General features: G+C 46.1%; 1 protein-coding gene across 2 annotated transcripts in view; it reads left to right on the top strand.

Moving 5' to 3' along the window:
• LOC147688996 (ATP-dependent translocase ABCB1-like) overlaps positions 1-22,562 on the top strand; it is a 684,547-nt gene that overhangs the window by 431,086 nt on the left and 230,899 nt on the right. For both annotated transcript variants that reach the window (XM_086941883.1, XM_086941882.1), the window contains exon 16: positions 695-799. In XM_086941883.1, coding sequence (XP_086798009.1) covers positions 695-799 — 105 coding nt within the window. The remainder of the gene's footprint in view (positions 1-694; positions 800-22,562) is intronic.

Below are 22,562 nucleotides of genomic sequence, written 5' to 3'. Positions count from 1 at the left end.
TACAACGCGGTTTTTACATCGCATACCAATACAACGCATAGTGCTTTTAAGCGCTGGATAGTGATTTATTTAATTTACTATTCCAACTCCAGTCCCCGTGGATAGTAGGGAAGGTGTTGGATAGTAAATTAAATATATTCCCTATCCTAGAGCGCCCCCCAGCGCAATGCGTTGTAATGGTTTGCGTTGTAATGGTTGCGTTGTAATGGTAGTGCGTTGTAATAAATGCGTTGTAAGTGATGTTCCCCACCATCTCATGAATCTGCAGGACGTTTGGTTTGATATGTTTTGTTCAGATAGAACTTGTGGAGTGCTAAAAAATTAAATCGTGCTTATTCTGAAAATGCATTTAGGATTTGTTACCACAATGCATGTTCGCCTGATGGGTAACATGCCATCATTGATATGAGCTTTCGTACTTAGGTTTTTAAAGGTACTTAGGTTCTTTAAGTATTATTCCCACAGCCACATTTATTAATCATTAAACTGATAAGCTGCGAGCACCAAGTATATTAACAAGATGTTTTTAAGACAAAAGATAATATTCAATTAAGAGTTTGCCAAAGTAAAACTCATGTATCTGGCGCTAACCAAATATGTGTTTTTAATATCACAGAATATGTGTTTCTTTTATGGATTTTCACAAATCAAATATTCATGCTGATAATTGTATTTTGATTTTTTTTATTAATAGGCGTTTCAAGAAACGGATGGGGAAAAACGACTCAGAGTGACTAATGTGGTTTCTCTAATGTTCTTCATCTTGGGAATCATTAGTCTCATTGTCTACATTGTAATCGTAAGTGAATCTATTTTTTGGTAACCAAGAATTGGTTTCGTAAAATACATTAAGGATATATTTCTGTACAGAACAAAGTGAATTGTTTCTTTTTAAGTCCTTCCGGTTTCCTCTTCACCATACGTCAAATCTAAGCTGAAGTTAATTGATATAAGTTGTTGTTTATTAAGCTTTTTTACAAAAAAAGAATACTATAACGTCTTTTATGTGATGCCATTTAATACATAAATGTTTCTTACAAACGTGATCCCTATTACAGGTGCCATCTAAATATGTTGGTCATTTCAAGTTCAGTGTATGTCTTTCTCTTAAGGACTGGTGGCAAAGACAAACTTTTCAGTTTCCCTCTTGATTGCCCAAGGAAAGGGCAACTCTTCCTAGAAGCCACGCTGTCCCCCTGCACAGTATGACGTGAAATATGTTGTGTGTGCCCTTAGGAGTGTTGAAGGCCTGTTACATTTTTTCCTTGACTGCTTAAGGAAAGGGTGGCTCCAACCAGTAACCACACTGCCCCTTCACACTATAACACATGTGAAATGTATGCTGTGTCTCCCTAAGAATTAAAACCAAGGCAAAAGATTCAAGAAATCTGGTAATGCTTGTTTGAGGATGGACATTTATATTAGAGTAGTTAGTGTACCAAACGATTTTGACATTAGTAAAAGAGAAGAGCCAGGTGACAATTTCACTAGAGGAAACTAAATGGAATCTGCCTGCAAGCATTAAAGCCAAAAGTTTGAGCGGGGCTATGAAAAAACTAAAAGGTAGGCAACAACTGTGTTGTGACACATCTAACTCTTGTGATTGCTTCCTTTACATACGATTTCAACAGGAACTGATATCACTAGAAAGACACATGCTTGTCAGTCAGTCAGTCAAACATTTACTTTATTTGGTTAATCATAACCATAAAGCATACATATACAAAAAAACTTCCATAAAAATAGTAGCAAGTTAAAAGTTCATTTAAATAAAATGTATCTTATTGTTCATTAAATTTACCACTTTGTCTCAGGCCTTATCTATGATCTGTTTCTGCTTTTTAAAACTGAGACTCTACAAAATTCATAAATTTTACCCCACGGCATGCTAAAATGTTTGAACCTCCTTCCAACCAGCTTAGCACAGCTTGCCTGCAGGTGCGAATCTGTAGCATATTAAAAATTGGTTTCAATAAAATGTTTCTCTTTTCTTTTAAGGGAACACATGTACACAGGAGATGGCACAGTGTCTCACTGTGATAATCACATAGTCTGCATCTTTGTCCCTGATGTGTGTCCTTCCAAGATGGAATCAAGTCTTTGGAGGAATGGTCACCCATTCTGAGGGCCATGTATTTTCTTTTTAAAGATAGTCTAAAGTGCGCCGTGAGGTACGGTTGTGGTTTTAAACATTTGTACGAATTTAGGATAGTCCATGCGTGTCGTCGTTTGGCCAGGATCTTTTTATCTTCAACCAAAGAGAGGGCTTTTGTGTTTAGCTTGCAAATCTTTTTAAAGGTGGCTTCTTCTGGTGGGTTCTTCCAGATCTCCACCATTTTGAGGGTTTCCAATGATGCTCGCAGGTCGTAGCCCCATGAATTGGGTTCCTGTTGGTCGTGTTGTTTTTTGATTTCTTGCCAACATAAATTATTTAGGGATCCTGTCTCTGCCATTCTCAGTTTCCAGCACCATTTCACTAGTGCTGCTTTCCTTTGGTATGTTTGATTTTGCAAACCAATTCCAACAAGATTTGGGCCGGGGCCGTACCTTTGTGTAGGAGAAACACAGATTTATATATTTTTGTCTGTAGGGTATTTAAAATGTCTGATTCTTTTCCGTGCCATATTTCCAGTCCGTATGAGAGAGTGGGTAGAACTTGGGCTGCCATTACTTTTAGCAGGTGGTCGTATGAAGGGCATTGCAGTTTCTTCTGGAGAACTTTGAACGCAAATCTCAGTGATTGTGCTTTTGCCGTGATTATTCTTTTTTGGGTTGAAAGTGACATGTTTTTGCTTATTGTGACCCCTAGATATTTATACGCTGTTACTTCCTCTATGTGTCTGCCATTAGTGAACCACTTGAAAGAACTTTTACTGGTGCCCGCCAATCTCACCACTTTTATTTTTTTGATGTTTAGTTCCAGGCCTTCCCTCTCAAAATAATCTGTTAATTCCTCTATTGATCTTTGTAGGCCTATTGGTGTTTGACTTAATATTGCAATGTCGTCCGCACATGCTTGTCTTGATTTCAGAAACCCCAAGAGAGTTCTCTGGACAATCTACCATCTTGGGAAGGGTAATTCATAGGCTTGATCATGCCTCTTCCATCAGAATCATGGTATTGGTGCCAGATTCCACAGCAATACTACTACACATGCTGGCTAATGCCTCCAGCTTATGAGGGAACACTCCTGCAGGTGACAGTGATTGCAGAACCATAAGTGCTGTTGAGTCAATGAGGATGCCTCGATACGAGCTTGGTGATGTGTCCAGCACCACACTGCCTGAGCATGCAGTCCATGCAGGCATCCTCTGACAGTGGACCACCTACATTAAGCCCTGGGCATGGGTGTGAAACTTTGTTCACAACTATTTAACGCATGATGTCTGTTCCTGTAACATGAACATGTCAGACAAGTAAAGTGCGCTTAAGAAGTAATCAAATGCCTTTTTTCTTTGGGTACTATTGGATAGACACTCAACCGGTGATATAGACACTTATATTATAATAAATCAAGTAAGAAGCATTTATGAGGGTTTAAGTATAATATCACGAACAGCGATATGATTCAGAAAGAACTTTAAGGGCCATATGCATTAACATTTGGATTTGTGATTCCTAAATAGCGATTTTTAAGGAATCGCTATTTGGGAATTGCAAATCCTGTTGCATGGATTCTGCACATATACTTAACTATGCGCAGGAAAACAGGACCTCAGTGTGCAGGAGCTGAGCCTTCCTACCGCTCAGTACCCACAATCCCAGAACCGACCAGCTATAGCTATAGTGTTTTATGTGCTCTTCTACATAATCACAAAACTACACATAATTGGACAACCCAAAACACAACATACCCTTTCAGAATTCCTGCCTCTTCTTTTCTAGCTCCAGGAGGTGTAAAAGGGCTGCCCTTGATGTCTGATACAGAACACTGTGTTATCAACATGCATTGAGACCACATTTTCATTTGCACCCAATTTATCCCCCAGTCTTGAAACTTCTTTCTAAGGGTCAATGCTAAGGGTTACATTGCAAGTTTAAATAGCAGGGGCAAAACAGAGCAGCCTTGCCTTCTGCCTCGCTCAATGTGCCGCCTTTCTCAAATGATGCCCCTGCTTTTTAAGTGTCAAATGCAATGATGGTGCGTTCCGCCTCTATTTTGCTTGTGGTGTGAAGTACTTGCAAGCCTGCATAGGTTCCTTATGGTGCTGCAACCTGGAATACAATAACATGGATCATGTTGTAAAAATTACCCCACCATGATATTGTATTTATCTGCTAGTACTATATGTAAGAGTGTAACATCTGAGTGTATCATCAACAATGGCCCGTACGATTCAGTATCTCTGGGATGTTATGTTATGTTTTGTTATCCGGATTTGTAGAGCGCACAGATGCCCCAGCAAAGGGGCGTCCTGGCGTATGGATCTTTGTTAGGTATTAGCATCATCCCAGCAATGGCTTCCATCATCGTGCTGAATACACTGTTTGACCTCTACATATATTTCCATCTCTTTATAGAGTAAATAGTGCTTTTATGCTTACTACCAGCATACGAAAACCCCATTTCTTCCTGCTGATCTTTCCCTTGGCATCCCAATGATTGCCTCTAGTATTTCTTCTTTTGAAAGCTGTTTCTACCCCGGCACAGCTATTGGCTCATCTTTGAGTTGGGGGGTGGGGGGAGGGGGGGGAGGGTTGGGAGGGGGAATTTCTAAATTCTGGTTTCAATAGATGGCCAGCTTTCTTGCATTGGTTGCCTGTAAGACTGACCACGCGTAGCCTAAATGTTTTATTTATATCTTCATGTTTTACTGCAAAAGGTCAAGTAGATTTTCTAAGGATAATTTAAGTTGGGCTGTTTTTCTTTACCAACCAGGATAGCGATTTACTTGAAGAGTCTCCCTTTCTGTCTAGGTTTCATCTGTTTTCTTTTAGTACAAGTTTGTATAAGGTGCCCCATGTTTCTCCAGGCTCATGTTTTGCTGACACCAATTCAAGTTCTCTTTCAAGGTTATGTGGACTCTAGCTTCTCCAATTGATTAAGAGCGAGATTTTTTATGAATTTAGGTATTATTTGTAGCACATGATAAATAACGATACCACAGGGTACATTATTTTTCATGTGTGATAACAACTATCAAGAGTTTGTGGGGAATACCAAGTAGAGTTTGGTGTTTAAAGCACGGACGTATGCATGGTATGCCAAATACCGTACAATTTCCCCTGTAGAATTTAGGCAGGTTAAACTTGACAACATGTAAAAACAGCTGAGGTATTTAATGCATTGAATAATTAGCGGATGCGTTAAATACAGCTAAACTCTGATTTCAACCTGTGCATAAACAGTATGGCTGAGATACCCGCCACCCCCTCTCAACACAATCCCCAAGGATGGGAAACCGGAAACAGTTCTGAAGTCTTTGGAAGACGGGAGGGAGTAACCCTCCCGGCCGTATTTATTAAAATATGAAACAAAATTAAAACATTAAATAAACAGTTTCATATTATGTACAATTTCATTACCACATTGCGATGTTTGGCTAACCTTAACAGATTCTCTAATACAAAGGTTCTCCTAGCCGAACTAACATCCTACAAAACATTTACTTGAAATTTTGAAATTGTACATCCTAACGTTTAAGGGCCAACGGCAAGGTCGTAACCGGTGTCAAGATCCCTAACCCAGAAATATCGCCCTCACTTGTGAGGGGCGGCCCAGAGGCGTACCTCAAGTGCAATTACCAATTTCCCTTGACTTGACGGGGGCCCCAATAAAACTCGACGCCACTTAGAGGTCGTACGAGGACTCGTGTGAGGTATCTAGAAGGTAGCGTAGACCCCCCCCCAAACCCCACACAACTTACCACATCTGCCGTCGCAGACGTCCTGGCCCCGGGAAATTCCCCAGGAGGGGGCTGTAACCCCTCCTACCCAGGAAGGGGCCTTGACCGCCTTTCCTTTTCTTTCGGCGACCCATCCTTAGAAGGGACCGCCTCCCCGTTGAGGGGCCAATGGCCACCTCCCCCGAGCGCTCCCATCCGTGTTGGGTGACGCCCACTCATAGGGATCTTCCAATTAGTGCTCACCGATCATGACCTTACCGCCCGACCAAAATAAATACGACAATGCTAACTAAATGACTAAACTAAAAAGACAGTAGCAACTACACCTTTATTAAATGCATGCTTACCAATGAACACTAAAGCAGAATTTCTTCATTTGCGAAATGTAACACAAGTCGACCATTCTTTATTACATACTCAAAATCATCACGATAATAACACAACCTGTAAACGCAAATCCGAGTTATCCATCAACTTTATTCAAAAACCACTTGCTGTCCTCAGGGGCTGGTGGGTGGGTCAAAATTGGCTCTTCGTTCCGTCTCGAGCTCACGTGCAGCGAGGAGGTGCAGCTTCAGAGCACAGGAACAAGAGGATGCCTTCGGATCTTGCTTCTCCTTTTATCCGTCTTCAGGGCGGGCGTAAACCCGCCCCTGCCTGCCCCAAGGGCGTGGCCAGCCGCGTCGGTGTCTAGGCCAACCCACTCTAGGGCGGGAAAAGGCGCGCCCGGCTACGCCGCTTCGGGCATACCAGCCGAGACTCGCCTCCCGCCCAAGATGGCTTCCCGGGGGGATCGTGGTACTCCGCCATACGTTCGGGGGGACCGAGTGGTCGCCCCTTTCCATATGGCTGAGATACCCGCCACCCCCTCTCAACACAATCCCCAAGGATGGGAAACCGGAAACAGTTCTGAAGTCTTCGGAAGACGGGAGGGAGTAACCCTCCCGGCCGTATTTATTAAAATATGAAACAAAATTAAAACATTAAATAAACAGTTTCATATTATGTACAATTTCATTACCACATTGCGATGTTTGGCTAACCTTAACAGATTCTCTAATACAAAGGTTCTCCTAGCCGAACTAACATCCTACAAAACATTTACTTGAAATTTTGAAATTGTACATCCTAACGTTTAAGGGCCAACGGCAAGGTCGTAACCGGTGTCAAGATCCCTAACCCAGAAATATCGCCCTCACTTGTGAGGGGCGGCCCAGAGGCGTACCTCAAGTGCAATTACCAATTTCCCTTGACTTGACGGGGGCCCCAATAAAACTCGACGCCACTTAGAGGTCGTACGAGGACTCGTGTGAGGTATCTAGAAGGTAGCGTAGACCCCCCCCCAAACCCCACACAACTTACCACATCTGCCGTCGCAGACGTCCTGGCCCCGGGAAATTCCCCAGGAGGGGGCTGTAACCCCTCCTACCCAGGAAGGGGCCTTGACCGCCTTTCCTTTTCTTTCGGTGACCCATCCTTAGAAGGGACCGCCTCCCCGTTGAGGGGCCAATGGCCACCTCCCCCGAGCGCTCCCATCCGTGTTGGGTGACGCCCACTCATAGGGATCTTCCAATTAGTGCTCACCGATCATGACCTTACCGCCACAGGCCGGATAGTTGACCGGCTATCCGGACCCCCCACACAACTCCTACCTAAAGGTCATGTTATAACGTTTTCAGCCATGCCAAGTAGTCTCCTATGAGTAACTCATTCCCCACCCGAGACAAATGCACACCATCCCCCAAATACATACTGTCATCATTAATACACCCATGTGAAATAGAATGCAGTGTCTTGGAACGGAACAACCTACTCACTTTGTTATTAAGCTTTCTAACAGAATGATTTAAAGCCGGAACCGAAATAGCCCCCCGCCACACTTTTCGTGGGATCATATGGGACCATGCAATTGTGCACCCTGGAACTCTCCTAGCTAACCAACTTACAGTGGAAAGCATTGCCTCAAGGAGAAGTCGTCTACCAGTGGTGACCAAATCATTACCCCCAAGATGTACTATGACTACAGCCGGCGGTGACCTCGTCCGCCCTAGTAAACCCTCAAAAAATGATTGAAACTGGTCAATACAGAGACCGCCTCTTCCGTAGAAGGACACACTGTACCCGTATTCCCCAGCCACGTGAATCATGTCACCTGCCTTGAATACGTCCGCGGCACGTCTCACGTATGAGTGGCCCACGACCCACACCTCCTTTCTCACAGCCGGTGATGTCTGACCGCTGGCCCGGTGTTGGGTCGACTGCAAAGTTCGCCCCGCCTCGTAGGCTTGCGCCACTGAAAACCAAACAAAAACAAGAAGCGTGAGTACATTGTTACAGCTTCACAACATGTGCAACCGCACATACCTTTTATAACAATTGGAGGACCAACGCCCCACCCGTTTAACTTGTTCAACATTCAGACCCCTGGCTGTAGCTTCTGTAGCAGCCCCTATCCGAAAGGAATGGGTCCCAAACTCGCCCGGGTTCAAGCCCGCAGCGGCAATCGACATCGCAAGCACCCGCTGAAACTGAAACTTTGTCAGTGGGGTGGCGTCAGCGTGTCTCAACAAGGTCCCCCCCCATGATGCCACCCTCCGTGCTAAATAATCTTCTAGACACCTTACCGGGCACATGGAGGACCCGGGAATCCTGCGTATGATTACGCAGTCACCCATCCCACTTTGATCGGTCTTGGACCTGACAAATGAGACCGTCATCGTCTCCCCTCTGATCTGGACGTGCTCCTGGCACAATCCTCCTGTCACATCCTGCTTGTTCCTCGCCACTAGTTCGCTTACCCGCATAGCCCCATGGAATGCCAGCGTAAAAGCGGCTCGGAATAACACTGTCTCAAACTGAGATGAACACGTAGCAGAGAGTCTGGATAATAACTGGGCCAGCCTATCCAAACCTATCGGGCGCCTCTCGTCTACTCTGCGACCCTCAAGGCGTTGCCACCCCCGTAGCGCTTTCTGTACTACGAAAGACGCTGTCGGGTCCTGGATCCCATGAGCCCTAGCAACAAAAGAAATGGCAGCCCGATGCCTCTGAGCCGTGGCCACCGATTTCCCAACCAGGTGTAAAGACATCAGAAAATTTACCACCCACTCCTCCTGTCCCCAAAGCTCCTCTCTATCAGTCCCCAAAAAGGCTAAATAGGACCGGAACGCCCCTTCATACGCCTTCCTCGTCCTGGGTGCTAAACTCTCTCCCACGAGGTTACGAAGTTCGGGGCACCGAGAGACCAGAGAGCTTCGGGAAAGGGTGCCGGCTCCGGGTCCGCTGTGGGCAGAAAACCCCAGAAAGCCTGCATACGAAAACGGGACAGTGCATCAGCTGCCTGGTTCATTACCCCTGGGACATGTCTAGCTTTAAACAACACATTCAATTGCATACACAGTAAAACAATTTCTTTTAGTAATCTCAAAATCCATTTGCATCGTGCTGCCTGGCTATTGATACACTCGACCACGGTCATATTGTCAGACCAGAATACCACGGAGTGATCCTTGAACAATTCGGGCCAAGTTCTCAGGGCCACTAAAATGGGGAAAAGTTCCAGGAAAGCAATGTTACTTGTCAATCCACTGTCATGCCACCATGTCGGCCACTTTTGTGCCGACCATCTTGTGCCAAAGATGGCACCAACACCTATGCTCCCTGCCGAATCCGTCCACAGCCCCAGCTCCTCAGAGGACACGGCCGTTTTATTCCAGACGACTCGACCATTGAAATCCGCCAGGAATGCCAACCAAATGCGCATGTCCTGGCGGACCTCAGCCGAGAGCCTCGTGCGATGGTGGCCTTCCTTCAGGCCGACCATGGCTTGAGCAATCGAACGAGAAAAGGGGCGGGCCATTGGTATAACCCTCAGGGCAAAATTCAACTGGCCCACTAGCTGCTGTAACTGATGTAGTTTGACCTTGGATCCATTTATACACATTTGCAGGGATGTCTTGAACTTTAACACTTTTTCGGCTGGTAAACGAAAACAACCTTCATCGGAGTCCAATTCGATCCCCAGAAACTCGAGGCAAGTGGACGGCCCCACAGTCTTACCTGGTGCCAATGGCACGCCAAACTGATTCATCAAGACACAAAATTGTGCCAAAGCCTGCCCACATTCCGGATCCCCGGCTGCCCCCAGGAACAAAAAATCATCAAGGTAATGCATCACATTTCGGAAACCCGTCTTCCTTGTGAAGACCCATTGTAGAAAAGTACTGAATTTTTCGAAATAGGCACAAGATATAGAGCACCCCATCGGCATACACCTATCCATGTAATAATGACCCTGAAACATGAAACCTAGGAGACGCTGATCGTCTGGATGTACCGGGAGCAACCGGAACGCTGACTCGATATCAGATTTTGCCATCAGCGCCCCGGGCCCCAGGCGATTCAAAATGGCTACGGCCTCATCGAAGGATGCGTACCGCACCGAACACACTTCCGGGTCTATCGCTTCGTTTACGGAAAGACCACGTGGGGCTGATAAATTATGTATCAGCCGAAACTCACCCGGGTCCTTCTTTGGGACCACACCTAAAGGGGAACAAACAAAGCTAGGAACCGGTGGTACACTAAACGGACCGGCGACTCGACCTCGAGTCACCTCTTTCCTGATCTTATCCTGTACCACGGTCGTATGCTGGAAGACCGATAGCTGATTTTTACATTTCGCTGCACCTTGAAAGTCCCCCACTGGGATGCGGAAACCATAAGAAAACCCGTTCCGCAACACCCCAGCAGAAGTACGATCCGGGTATTCACTGAGCCAAGGAATCATCGCCAAGGTATCAATCGGGGTAGGTAAAGGCGCCCCTCGGACTATATTAGACCTGTTTGGCGCCTCCTCTACCCCCGTTATCACCCGTTTTGGCTCTGCACGTGGACTCAGGATGAGATGATTGCCCACACCCACTACATTCGTGCCTAAATTTGCACGATCCCTGGGGCCTGGTACATTTACCCCTGTTGAAGTTCCAACAAACCCCCTTTTTTCCTGTATTTCCGGCCGGCCTCGAGTAATTGTCGGTACCTGTACCTGATCGAAAGGGCGTCCCCGCATACTGGCGGTAGGATTCGCCAACGTTACTTCCCACCAATGGCACTTTCAACATACCAGTCTCCTTCATTTTATCCCAAGACACAGAATCATAACAATCCCAAGTTAAGCTTTTATCATGTTCTTTAGCCTTTCTAAACAGATTATCATAGCAGAACCAATGGTTACCCTCATGTGATACCGAGTACCCCATGATTCGAGACTGATAAATCGGCAATTCGTGCAGCAGATCGGGCCTTCGTTCCCCCAAGATCGATGTAAAGACCCCCCACGCTTTGCCCCAATTGCCAATATTTTCGTTCACCTTAAAGGCGGCCATTTTTGCGCGCCAAACACTCGGATGCATGAGATCCTTCTGGCCCTTAACATGCTCCATTTCATAGTGATCAGTAAGCAACGAGAAAATGTTTACATATTCTCCCGCCCATATCTTCTCCTTAATAGCCAAGGGAACATGCTGACCCACCCTTTCCCTACGAGAAGGTGCTGACTCATCCCTTGCAATCGGCAATGGCCGCTTACCTGAACCGGACGGCGTCTCTGCGACCGAACCTGTCCCCTGTGGCTTCTCTACTACCGCAGCCGGTGTGGATACCTTCGCTGCTTCCCGTGACTCACGCAGTTGCTTCATCAACACCTGCGCGTCGACAGCCGTGGCGCCCTCACTATCTTTACCCAACCACGCTGCTAGTTGTGCTGCCAGCTCCGGCGGCATATCGTCCCCGGACACGGGGGTGACCACAACGGGAATCGGATTCCCTCCCTCCGGCACGGGGGTGGGTGCCTCTAGCGGGGCACTAGGGCCCGGGATGTCTTCCACAGCTCTCCCTCTCCTGGGCCTCTTGTTTTTCCCTCCCGGGGCTGCTCCCGCCAAAGGACGTTTCGGTCCCCCTTCCTCGTTTTCATCCATTCGCCTCTTTAACTCAGTCATCTCTTTCATAAGAACGCGCAGCATCTGGTCAGTAGTCATGCGCTTTCCCGCCTTCTTCGGCATTCTCCAACAGAGTATCTGGAAAACAAACAAGAAAGATTACAACGCTCAAAATTGGCTCTTCGTTCCGTCTCGAGCTCACGTGCAGCGAGGAGGTGCAGCTTCAGAGCACAGGAACAAGAGGATGCCTTCGGATCTTGCTTCTCCTTATATCCGTCTTCAGGGCGGGCGTAAACCCGCCCCTGCCTGCCCCAAGGGCGTGGCCAGCCGCGTCGGTGTCTAGGCCAACCCACTCTAGGGCGGGAAAAGGCGCGCCCGGCTACGCCGCTTCGGGCATACCAGCCGAGACTCGCCTCCCGCCCAAGATGGCTTCCCGGGGGGATCGTGGTACTCCGCCATACGTTTGGGGGGACCGAGTGGTCGCCCCTTTCCAGGATTTACGTATTGGGTCAGAATTTACCGCCCCACTCGTAATCAGGCCCCAAGGCTTTCTTGCTGCGTTTGAGGGTATCTTGTAATTTCCCTTTGGCTCTATATACTCTGTTCATGCAAACGCCCCCAAAGACCTCTTTCATACATTTCCATTCATTAGCCTGTATGTCTGTAGTCTCCCAATAATCCAGAAACGATGTTATTAACTTGTATATGATTGTTATGATCACTGTATCTAGGTGAGTTTCAGGGTCTAGCTACCATATAGGGATTCAAGTGAGAGTTTTGTTCATTCTAAAACCTGCTATTAGAGGGAAGTGATTAGAGAGGCATCTGTGTAGGTTCCATGGTTATTTTATTTTGTCGATAATATTTTGTGACAGCAAAATTTTGTCTCATCAACTGTAGGTGTCATGTGTAGCTCAGTGGCTCAAATATTCTTTATCATCTGGTCAGGTTTTCGGATTACAGGCGGGATACTGCAGGGTTGTATATTGTCTGCTTCATGAGCTATGTGTTAATCGTTGGCCACACCCTCTTAAAGTGAATGTTAGATATACGTTTATAGTTTATTTAGTAAAAAGATTGTTTACCTGTACCAGTCAGGATTGCATGTGAACATTTAGTTTCAGCTGGTCTGGTTGAATTCCTTTTGCAACTCTGCTCCTGCAATCTTTCACATTCTTCTTCCCTCAAAAGATATCCAGTATACAGGCGTGGGTCTTCTACATATATTCTATCTCATCTTATTTTTATGGATCTGCTAGAGGCTAGTTACCCTTACCCTGAGAGTAGCCTTTATATATAACAACATACGAGGAAGCAGGTGTCTTATTATCCTTTGCCCTTTCCCAGACAGATAGGAGTTCACTTAGCAACTAATATTCTGATGTCTTCTTAATCCCAGCAGCACTCTGACGTGAGAGTGAGAGATAGCTTTCACAATGTTAACCCAGCAGCAATTGGCTAGTTTACTGTGATGAATCACAACAGAAATCAAAATACTGACTTCATGTTAAAGGGACCCCGCAATGCCTTTTTTCCAACTTTGTAAGATGTCAGAGTAAAGCCTTGTCTAAGGTCCTTCCCCCCATTTTCTAAGATCCTCTCTTTCTTTTTGCTGCCTCCCAATAAAAACTTCTTTCAGCCCCTCTAAGATTAAAGTAAGAAAACACCTTCTAGGCACCATTTCCTTCATCGCCATAAGGGAGTGACGCTTCAGTCTGTCTTAAGATCACTAAGCCAGTATTGTGGCCTTCATTAAATTCCTAGTTTTTGACTGTTTTTGTTTTTTGAAAAAGATGGAAAGGAGTTTGTTAATGCCAACAAATTCACACATTTGAGTGTGTTCACAAACTGTCAAGATAAAACATTCCATGATCCTCCCAGTCCTTACTGTGTATGCTAATGTATAACTGTATGCAGTTTCCAGCATGCATTTATGCAGTAGTTTGTGAATGAAGTTTAATTTAGGCAAAATCCAATAATCTTAATCTAAGAATGATATGAATGTAAAGTCCTACCACCACTTATGAGGGATAAAATGGGAGGGTGTAGGAAGAAAGAACCTACCCAAATAAAAAGAAACACAAATAAGGGGAGGGAAAAGAAGGATCGACAGGTAAGAGGAAAAGGTGCTGCATAGTCAATCATTTAAAAAAGAACACAGATGTAGTTCACTGGAAGCATTTAAAATAATCATACATATAATGCTTTGAGGTCACACCAGGTGGATTTATTTTCCGCTGGACTATTTCTACAGCAATAGATCTCTCAAAGTGTGCTTACTTTTGTAGCCTCAGATCAAGTTCTCCTGTACTGTTGAAGGGTTACAATTCCAGGTTTGCAAGAAAATCACTACTATCGGGAAAAGACATATGGAAAAGAAATTCTGTCACTGATATCATCAAACGATGATGTCATGCAGAGCCTCAACGGCAAACAAATGTTGTTTTTCGGAATCTCATCCCTTTGTGCCTGAGAAGGGGTCCAGAAAGGAGAATCCCTTCTGTGTGAGCACCAAAACGAAAGTCAGCACTAGTTACCATGCTGCGACCTCCATGTCCTCTCCACTCAATAGGTAGTTGGGAGATGTATGTGGATGACATGCCCTCCACACTAAAGATCTGGTAGATTGTAAAGATTTCAAATATGTCATTTTGATTTTATTTGGGAAGGTTGCAGTAACTAATGACTGATTTATTTTGACTTTGTCTGAAGTGGTGATAGTTTTTATGGGTGTACCCTTTAAAATGTGCTGTGAGCATGTATCCATTTATGAACCGATTACTGAAGTCTTTTTATTGTGTTGATGAAAGGGAGTGGATTTTGTTCATAGTTGCATAAAGATAGTTCGTTGTGCGGTTGTTAAGGCTAACATGATGTTTAGTTTTCTTCTCAAGATCAGATTTGTGGCCATTTCTTTTTTTTTGTTTAGTCGTTTACAGGAGGATTAAATAGTTTTGTGGAATTACATTTCGGGATCTGGAATTCATTCAACATTTTATGGAGCTTCTTTACTGCACATGGGACTACAGAAATGCAGAGTGCATACTTTTGTTTTTGCTCTCACATTGGCCTTGTATGTTCTGGTGTGGAGTTAAAGGATATCATTTTGATGTTGCTGTGGGTTTTCTGCTGAAGTCTTCTCAGGGTTTGTTTCTTTCATTGTAGCAATTTAACACCCAGAGTCTTTCAGACAGGTGTCCTGGATAGTTTATTGCCTGGGATTGATTTGAGTGGACATAGATTGTTAAAAACACTTATGTGCCTATGATAGAAGTGATCTACTTTTACTAACATACTAGTAGTTAAGGCAATGGAGAAGAATGGAGCTGAAAGAGTAGCAATCTAGTTTCTTGTAGGATCTCATGGTTATATCTTGATGTAGGCAGTGACTTATTTTGATTGTTGATGGTTTGGAGCACTGGAATGTAATTACATGGTGGTCAGTCTTCAATCCGCTCCTCTTGCTGCCTCAGCAGGTCTCCCGGACTCTGCCTGCTGGCAGTTTGCATTTGCCCTGTGTGCCAATGACTTATCCTCTGCGTTCCTTTCTTTTGTTTCCTGTATTGTGCTCATTGATTTAGCTTAATTGCTGCCTATTAGGGTGCTGCCTATAAATTTATTTAGCCATACTGTTGTTTAGCCTTTGTGGTAGTGTATTACTAGTTACTCACTCACTGTTATTTTGTGCTGTTTGTAACAGCTCCTTTTTTCAGGAGCCAGTTTGCTGCATGCTCTGTTTTCCTGCCGCTCATGTTTCCAACCACCCAGCGTCCTGCCCCCTCTCAGGACCTACTTAATGGAGGCTGCAGCACATTCACATAGAAGCTGCATGCAGAGAGCATGCTGCTAGCATAGCAAAGGCAAGCCCATCTGCGCCTGTCTGTGTCTGGACTACACCCAGTGCCAGGAACCCTGGTCCTCCTACCACCCACAGATACTCTGCTGCAGAGCTCCTAGCCCTGGACCCCAAACAGTGCAACAACACCTTCTACCTCAGATCTCCTTGATCAATGGTAGGACTTTTTACATAGTGCTGCTGCCTCTTTGCCTGCAACTCAGGAACTTCCGCCATCACAGAATCACTCACTACCCCCACCTCACTGACCACGGCTGCCCCAGAACTACTCCATTGCCTCCTGCGCAATGCCTGATAACTCTGTAAACACCACACTGAAATATGGGATTTCATCACCACCCTTAACCCAGACATACTTTTCATCACAGAGACCTGGATAAACCCAACATCCACCCATTACGTTGCCACCATGAAGCTCAATGTCTACAAGATAATATACGAGACCGCACCAACAAGCACGGAGGCTGTATCACCACCACCGAAGAAGACCCTACACCAATCATAGATCACCTCAACTTCCAATGCTAAACCGGCTGCAGAACTACAATCAGAGGCACCTTCAGACCCCCAGGGCCATGCCCCAGCTTCTGTAATGCCGTCCCCGATTTCCCCGCCCCACTCGCCATCGACTCAGAGCAGTGCATCTTCCTATATGATCTCAACTTCCACCTCAACAAACCGAAAGTCGCAAACACTGCCAACCTCCGGGAAAGCATGAGCAACATCGGCCTCACCCAACTGGTCACCAACCTCACACACAGTGTAGAACACATGATCTTCACTGCCATTGACAGAATCAAGTAGAGTCATGCTACCGAACTCACCATGACCAACCATGCCATCGTCCATCTCACCATCGCAGGATCCCTATGCACCACCACCAAGATTCCTAGCTCCTCCTACTGCAGCTGGAATAAAGTGACAGAGATCCAAGAGACAGACACCCTCAACGCCATCCATTCCGACATTGCAACAAACCTTGAACAGGCTGTCAAGAGTTTTTCCACTTGTATCACCAGCTGTGCCAAAAGAGTAGCCCCTATCATGCCAGCCAAGACTAGCAGATCTGCCAAACAAGCCAGTTGGTACACACCAGAACTATTGACATTGAAATGCAACTGTAAATGGCTAAAAAGAAGATGTTGCATCAGCAAAAATCCCATAGACCAAGCACCTTCAAATCAGCACTTAACAAATGCCACCAACAACTAAAAGACAGGAAAAGAAATGCCCTGCAGACCACATAAAGTAAACTCCAACCACAGCATGAAACTCTTCAGCATCGTCAGAGAGTTCTCCTTCCTGTCAGCCACTGAGAACATGATCTCCCTTCCCACACCCTCAGCAGTCTACTTCCACAACGAAATATTCACCATCTACTGAAACTTCAAACCCCAACCCACCAACCTCTACAACTTCCTCACACCAACAAGCGCCATTCAAACCCATCTGCACAATTAAATGAACTGCAAACTCAACTCCATTCTCAATGCGTTCCTCACAACAGCTACCTTCCTCAATGGATGAAAACACAGAGAGGTTAGACTTCTCTTCAATAAATCCTGCCCTGACCCTACCAAACTCAAGAATTACCGCCCCAATCTCTCTGCTCCCTTTCCTCACCAAAGTCGTCGAGAAGGCCATCAACTGCCAACTCACCAAACACCTGGAAAAAACAACCTGCTAGACAACTCTGAATTCAGTTTCCATGCCAACCACAGCGCCATAACTGCACTGATTCCTTCTACCGACTACATCAGAACCCTCCTCAACCAGGGAGAAACCGCAGCCATGATCCTCCTCAATCTCCCAGCAGTGAGCAATACTGTATACCCCCAGACCCTCATAAAGAGACACTACCACATTGGGTTCAAGGGAGACACCCTCGTATGAATAGCATCTTTCCTCTGAAGAACAAACCCAGAGAATTTGCCTACCACCATTCACCTAGGAACCTAAGTAAATCATATGCAGCATCCCTCAAGGTTCATACCTCAGTGCCTCCCTGTTCCAAATACACATGACATCCTTGGCCAACATAATCAGAAACCACAGCCTCAACATCATGTCCTTTGCAGATGACACCTAGGTCATTCGATCACTCTCAGTAGACCCCTCCATAACAAGGAAAAACTTCGACAACAGCACGACAAGTGTCGCAGACTGGATGAAAACGAACTGTCTGAAACTCAACACTGATAAGATGGAAGTGCTGAATGTTGGGAACAACACCTTACCGTGGAACGACATCTGATGACCCTCTGCCCCACACAGACAGACCATGCCTGCAACCTTAGCATCATCCTGGAAAGGAAACTCACTGAAATGCCAGATCAACACAGTTTCCTCTGCCTGCTTCCGCAGGCTCTGAAAGATCTTCCAATTGCACCCTATCAACACCAGGAAAACCATCACTAAAGCCTTAGTCACCAGCTGGCCAGACAACGACAACACGCTCTACGCAGGAACCACCATCCAGCTCCTGAAAAGACTCCAGAAGATACAGAACTCTGCTGCCAGGCTCATCTTTGACCTCCACAAGCAGGCCCACCACACCTCAATCAATCAATCGACCAAAAGGACATTTATACAGAGCACAACTACCTCCAACTGAGGTGTTCCAGCACTAACAGCAGATACAGTAGAGGAAGAAGGGAGGATAGGGCTACGAACGGGAAAACACCAGGTCTTCAATGCTTCCCGAAATACTTGTTCAGTTTCTGCCTTACGAAGGTGGTCAGACATGGAGTTCCACAAAGACGCAGTTCTCACTGAGAAAGCTCGACCACCGATCCTGGCTTTAGCAAAAAAGGAGATCCTCAGAAGTTGCAGTAGATTGGATCTCAGGGCCCTAGTCTGGTGATATTTACTGAGTCTCTGTCTCAGGTACGGAGGGCCCTTATCCCTGTTAGCTCCATAGGCGATGGTAAGCGCCTTACACTCTATCCTCCTTTGGACAGGCAACCAATGGAGTCTCTGCAGGTGGGGAGAGATGCAGTGACAAAACAGCACATTTCTAATGAGTCTGGCCGCAGCATTCTGAATAACTTGCAGTCTGTGGGTCAGATAAGCTGGAAGACCCAAGTATAGGCTATTTGCGTAATCTAACTTCAATGTAACCATAGCGTGGACCAAAGTTTTCCTACAGTCCCTAGTTAGGAGATGCAGGAATCTCCGCAAGGCTATTAATTTCCAGAAACAAGCCAAGGAGACTTAACAGATCTTGGCTTTGCAAGAGAGGTGCAAGTCAAATTTAAACCTGAGATTCCTAGCAGAATCCACTGGGATCGGTGGGGGGTTTAGCTCCGACGGCCACAAGAGATTGGAGGTAGGAGGTGAGGGTTGATTAAAAAACAATACCTCCTTTGAGTCTGTATTTAATTTCAGGCAACAATCCGTCATCCAGGTCGAGATGTTGATCAGACAGTTTTTAAAGTTGTCAAAAGCTGCCTCCGAGTGCTCTTTAAAAGAGAACACCAGCTGAGTATCATCAGCATAGTAGACAGTTTTCACTAGGGGGGGGGGGGCGGACAACTCCATTCCGCCCATGGAATGTGCAGAGATTTGCCCCTTCCGACTTCCACGATAAAGGCGGAGAAACAAGGCACACTCTGGCGTAACGGAAGTAGGCCTCCTGCCCGCCGCCCGCCTTCTGCCCGCAGTAATAAATAACTTTAAAAAGCATGATATATAACATTTCAAATAACCTTACCTTATGGGCGGCGTCTCCTGGCTTCCATCCATCTCCATTGCGTCTTCTTCTGGGAACTGCGCATGTGCGGGAGCCCACGCATGCGCAGTTTCCAGAAGAAGATGCCTGGAGGCAATTTTCTCTATCTGTGCTGTTGAATGCAGCACACATAGAAAGAGTAATAAATTAGGAGAAATAAAGTTATTTTTACTGGTTATTTCTCCCCTGGGTAGGTGTCTGCTTTTGATGCATTCCCAGGTTTACAGCATGTTGTAAATCTGGGAATGTGTTAAATGCCATGGGTGTTAAATGGGAAGGGCCACCGTAATGCCCATGGCATAACTTCCAGCTGCACTGTCACATAAAGCAGAGACTTGTGCTGCGTTGCCTCACTCCATAGCTACAAAGCCATGAAAACCCGCCTAGGGTGGCTTTTTGTGGCCTTGTAGATATGGCTAAGCACTGTGTGACTTTCCCGAGGTGCACAGGGCTTGTAAATGAGCCCCTAAGTCTCATTTTTAGAAGTCAAAAATCGCCAGCGGGACAAAACTAAAGGCTGTAACTGATGAGAGTTCGGCGAGGCAGGATATCCCTCTGGTGAGGGACCACTGAACAGGATTTGCTGCTGTGGAGATGAATGTAGCAGAAGCTACTTCGTATTCACACCGACCGGCGATGCAGCTTAGGCAGATAGACGAGCATGTTGGTCCTGGTCTCCTCACAGTTCTCAGAGTAGTTTTTAGCTAAATGTTTTCTAAGTCCTAAGGTTTAGATTTTGGATGTCTGGGCACTTTTCACACCACCAGCAAAAGTCCAGGACTGGACGGTACCACCTGGGGGGTGAGGACTCACACAGACTGGGTCAAGGTGCAAGTTCAAGATGGTTAGAGTTTTTTATGGCCCTGAGGTATTGATCAGGAGAGCAGCCCATTCGCTCTGGGAGCCCTTTTACCCTGTTATCTCCAGAAGTAACAACATCTCCATCAGCCACACCTCCAAACCACATTGGACCGACCACCACTGCATCTTCAACAAACCGACTGTATGCCACTACACCCACCGCTTTCCTCGCAGAAGCTGGAACAAGGTCAACAAAGACCAGCTCACCACCTCCCTCAGCAAAACCCCACAACCGACATCCACGGATGCCAACACCTCAGAACGCATCCTCCACTGTTGGATCTGTGACTGTGCTAACACACTGGCTCCCCTCAGGAAACCCTCAGGCAAGCAGCCATCGTAAAAAGCCAGGTGGTTCTCCCACTCCCTGCAAGAGTCCAGGTGCACAGCTCAAGGAAAGATGAAGGAGCAGCAAGATTGTGGCTGACAACACAGCCTTTAAAGCCACCATCAATGCACACCACCACCTCATTAGAACAGCAAGTAAAGCAGCCATACAAGAGCACATCAATGCCAACACACACAACCGCACAAACTTTTTGCCTTGGTCCAAGAATTCACCAACCCCAGCACAGAGACATCAGACATTCCCCCCTCGCAGGTTCTCTGCAACAATCTCACCAGTTTCCTCCACTGCAAGATCAGGGAGATCTATGATAGCTCTGCAATCCGAGACCCCTCCACCTCTCCCGCAAACACTGCACCCAATGGCTTCAGAACCCAGCAGACATTGCCCAGTTTGACCAACCTTCACCTCTAACAACACCCTCAAGATCATGAAGAGCATCTTCTCCGGAGCCCCCTCGGATCCCTGCCCTCACCCTATCTTCCACAGAGCCTGCACCTCCATCACACCTGAATTCTGCTACACCATCAACTGCTCCATCAAGTCTGCCACCGTCCCTGAAGACTAGAAACACACAGAGATCAACCCCCTGCTGAAGAAACCCTATGCTGACCCGACCGACCTCAAGAACTACAGACCCATTTTGCAGCTCCCCTTCCCAGCCAAAGTCATCAAGAAAGCCATCTATGCCCAACTCAACTAATTCATTGAAACAAAGCACATGCTGGATCTCTCCCAATCGGGCTTCAGAAACAACCACAGCACCAGGAATGCCCTCCTTGCCAATACAATCAACATGCGCACCCTCCTCGATCAATGCCAGAAGGCTGCCCTCGTCCTCCTGGACATCTCCGCTGCCTTCAACACCATCTCCCACCACAGCCTCTGCTCAAGACTACACAATGCCGACATCTGCAAAAAAGCCTAAGAATAGATCCGCTCCTTCCACACCAGCCGAACACAGAGTCAGACTCCCACCATTCAACTCAGAACCCAAAGAGATCAGATGTCGGCTGCCTCGGGAATCCTCCATGAGCCCCTCCAGCTTCAATATCTACATGGCCTCAATTGAAGCCATCATCAGAAGACACTCAACATCGTCTCCTATGCCGACAACACCCAGCTGATTCTCTTCCTCGCATACAAACCCTCAGCGCCTTAAGACCCTAACAGGTGGGTAGCCATGCTTTAGAAGAACCTTGATTGATTGATTGATTGATTGGTAGCTCTGGGTTCAAGAGATGGAAAAGAACACAAGTAGCATGGCAGACCACTGAAGGTTCAAGATGTGCGTTAGGCAGCAGGGCAGTCCTTCCAGATGCAGTAAAGCAATCATTGGGAAATACACAGCAGGCCACAGGCTGAGGGTCCCATTTTATGCCTGGTGCCATTGAAGTAAGAGAAGTTTCTAGAAAATTCCCTGTAAAGTTTCCTGCCTCCCCTACACCTGCTGCAGGCCGGCTGCATGAACAATGCAGGGGTGACGAGTCCTTTGTGTGAAAGCAGGGCACAGCCTATTGATTTACAAGTGGGGCTGTGTCCAGCTTTGTCCTCCAATACTGCCAAAGATGGTCCTTCAAGTCACACCTAATCCCTCTATTGTGTGGCTGTCTGAGAGGAATATGAATGTCCAACTGCCAACTATACCCAAACATGTGACCCAGGAACAGGCTGCAGGCACCACATTTTTAGGGCAGGAAAATTCCAACTTTCTAAAAGCACATTTTCAGAATTTTTACTTAAAATCTTTCTACCATTAAAGATGATTTCAAATGTAATTTCGCAGACACCAAACATAAAATCTTTACCGATTCCCGATCAAATATTAGCACTTAATAAATGTAATCAGGAAAACCATTGTATCCTGTAGAAGATTTAGACCTCACCGAAGTAAAACATATGTTTGAGGTTTTCCATACCAGGGCATGTAGAACTTAAAAGTACTTGTTAAACCTTTTAATTACAATATACTCTGCCCTATGGG

The sequence above is a fragment of the Lissotriton vulgaris genome, chromosome 10 (genome assembly GCF_964263255.1).
Source record: "Lissotriton vulgaris chromosome 10, aLisVul1.2, whole genome shotgun sequence".
Lineage (NCBI taxonomy): Eukaryota > Metazoa > Chordata > Amphibia > Caudata > Salamandridae > Lissotriton > Lissotriton vulgaris.
The sequence above is the reverse complement of the archived record's forward strand: the minus strand, read 5'-3'. Positions and strand labels throughout refer to the sequence as shown.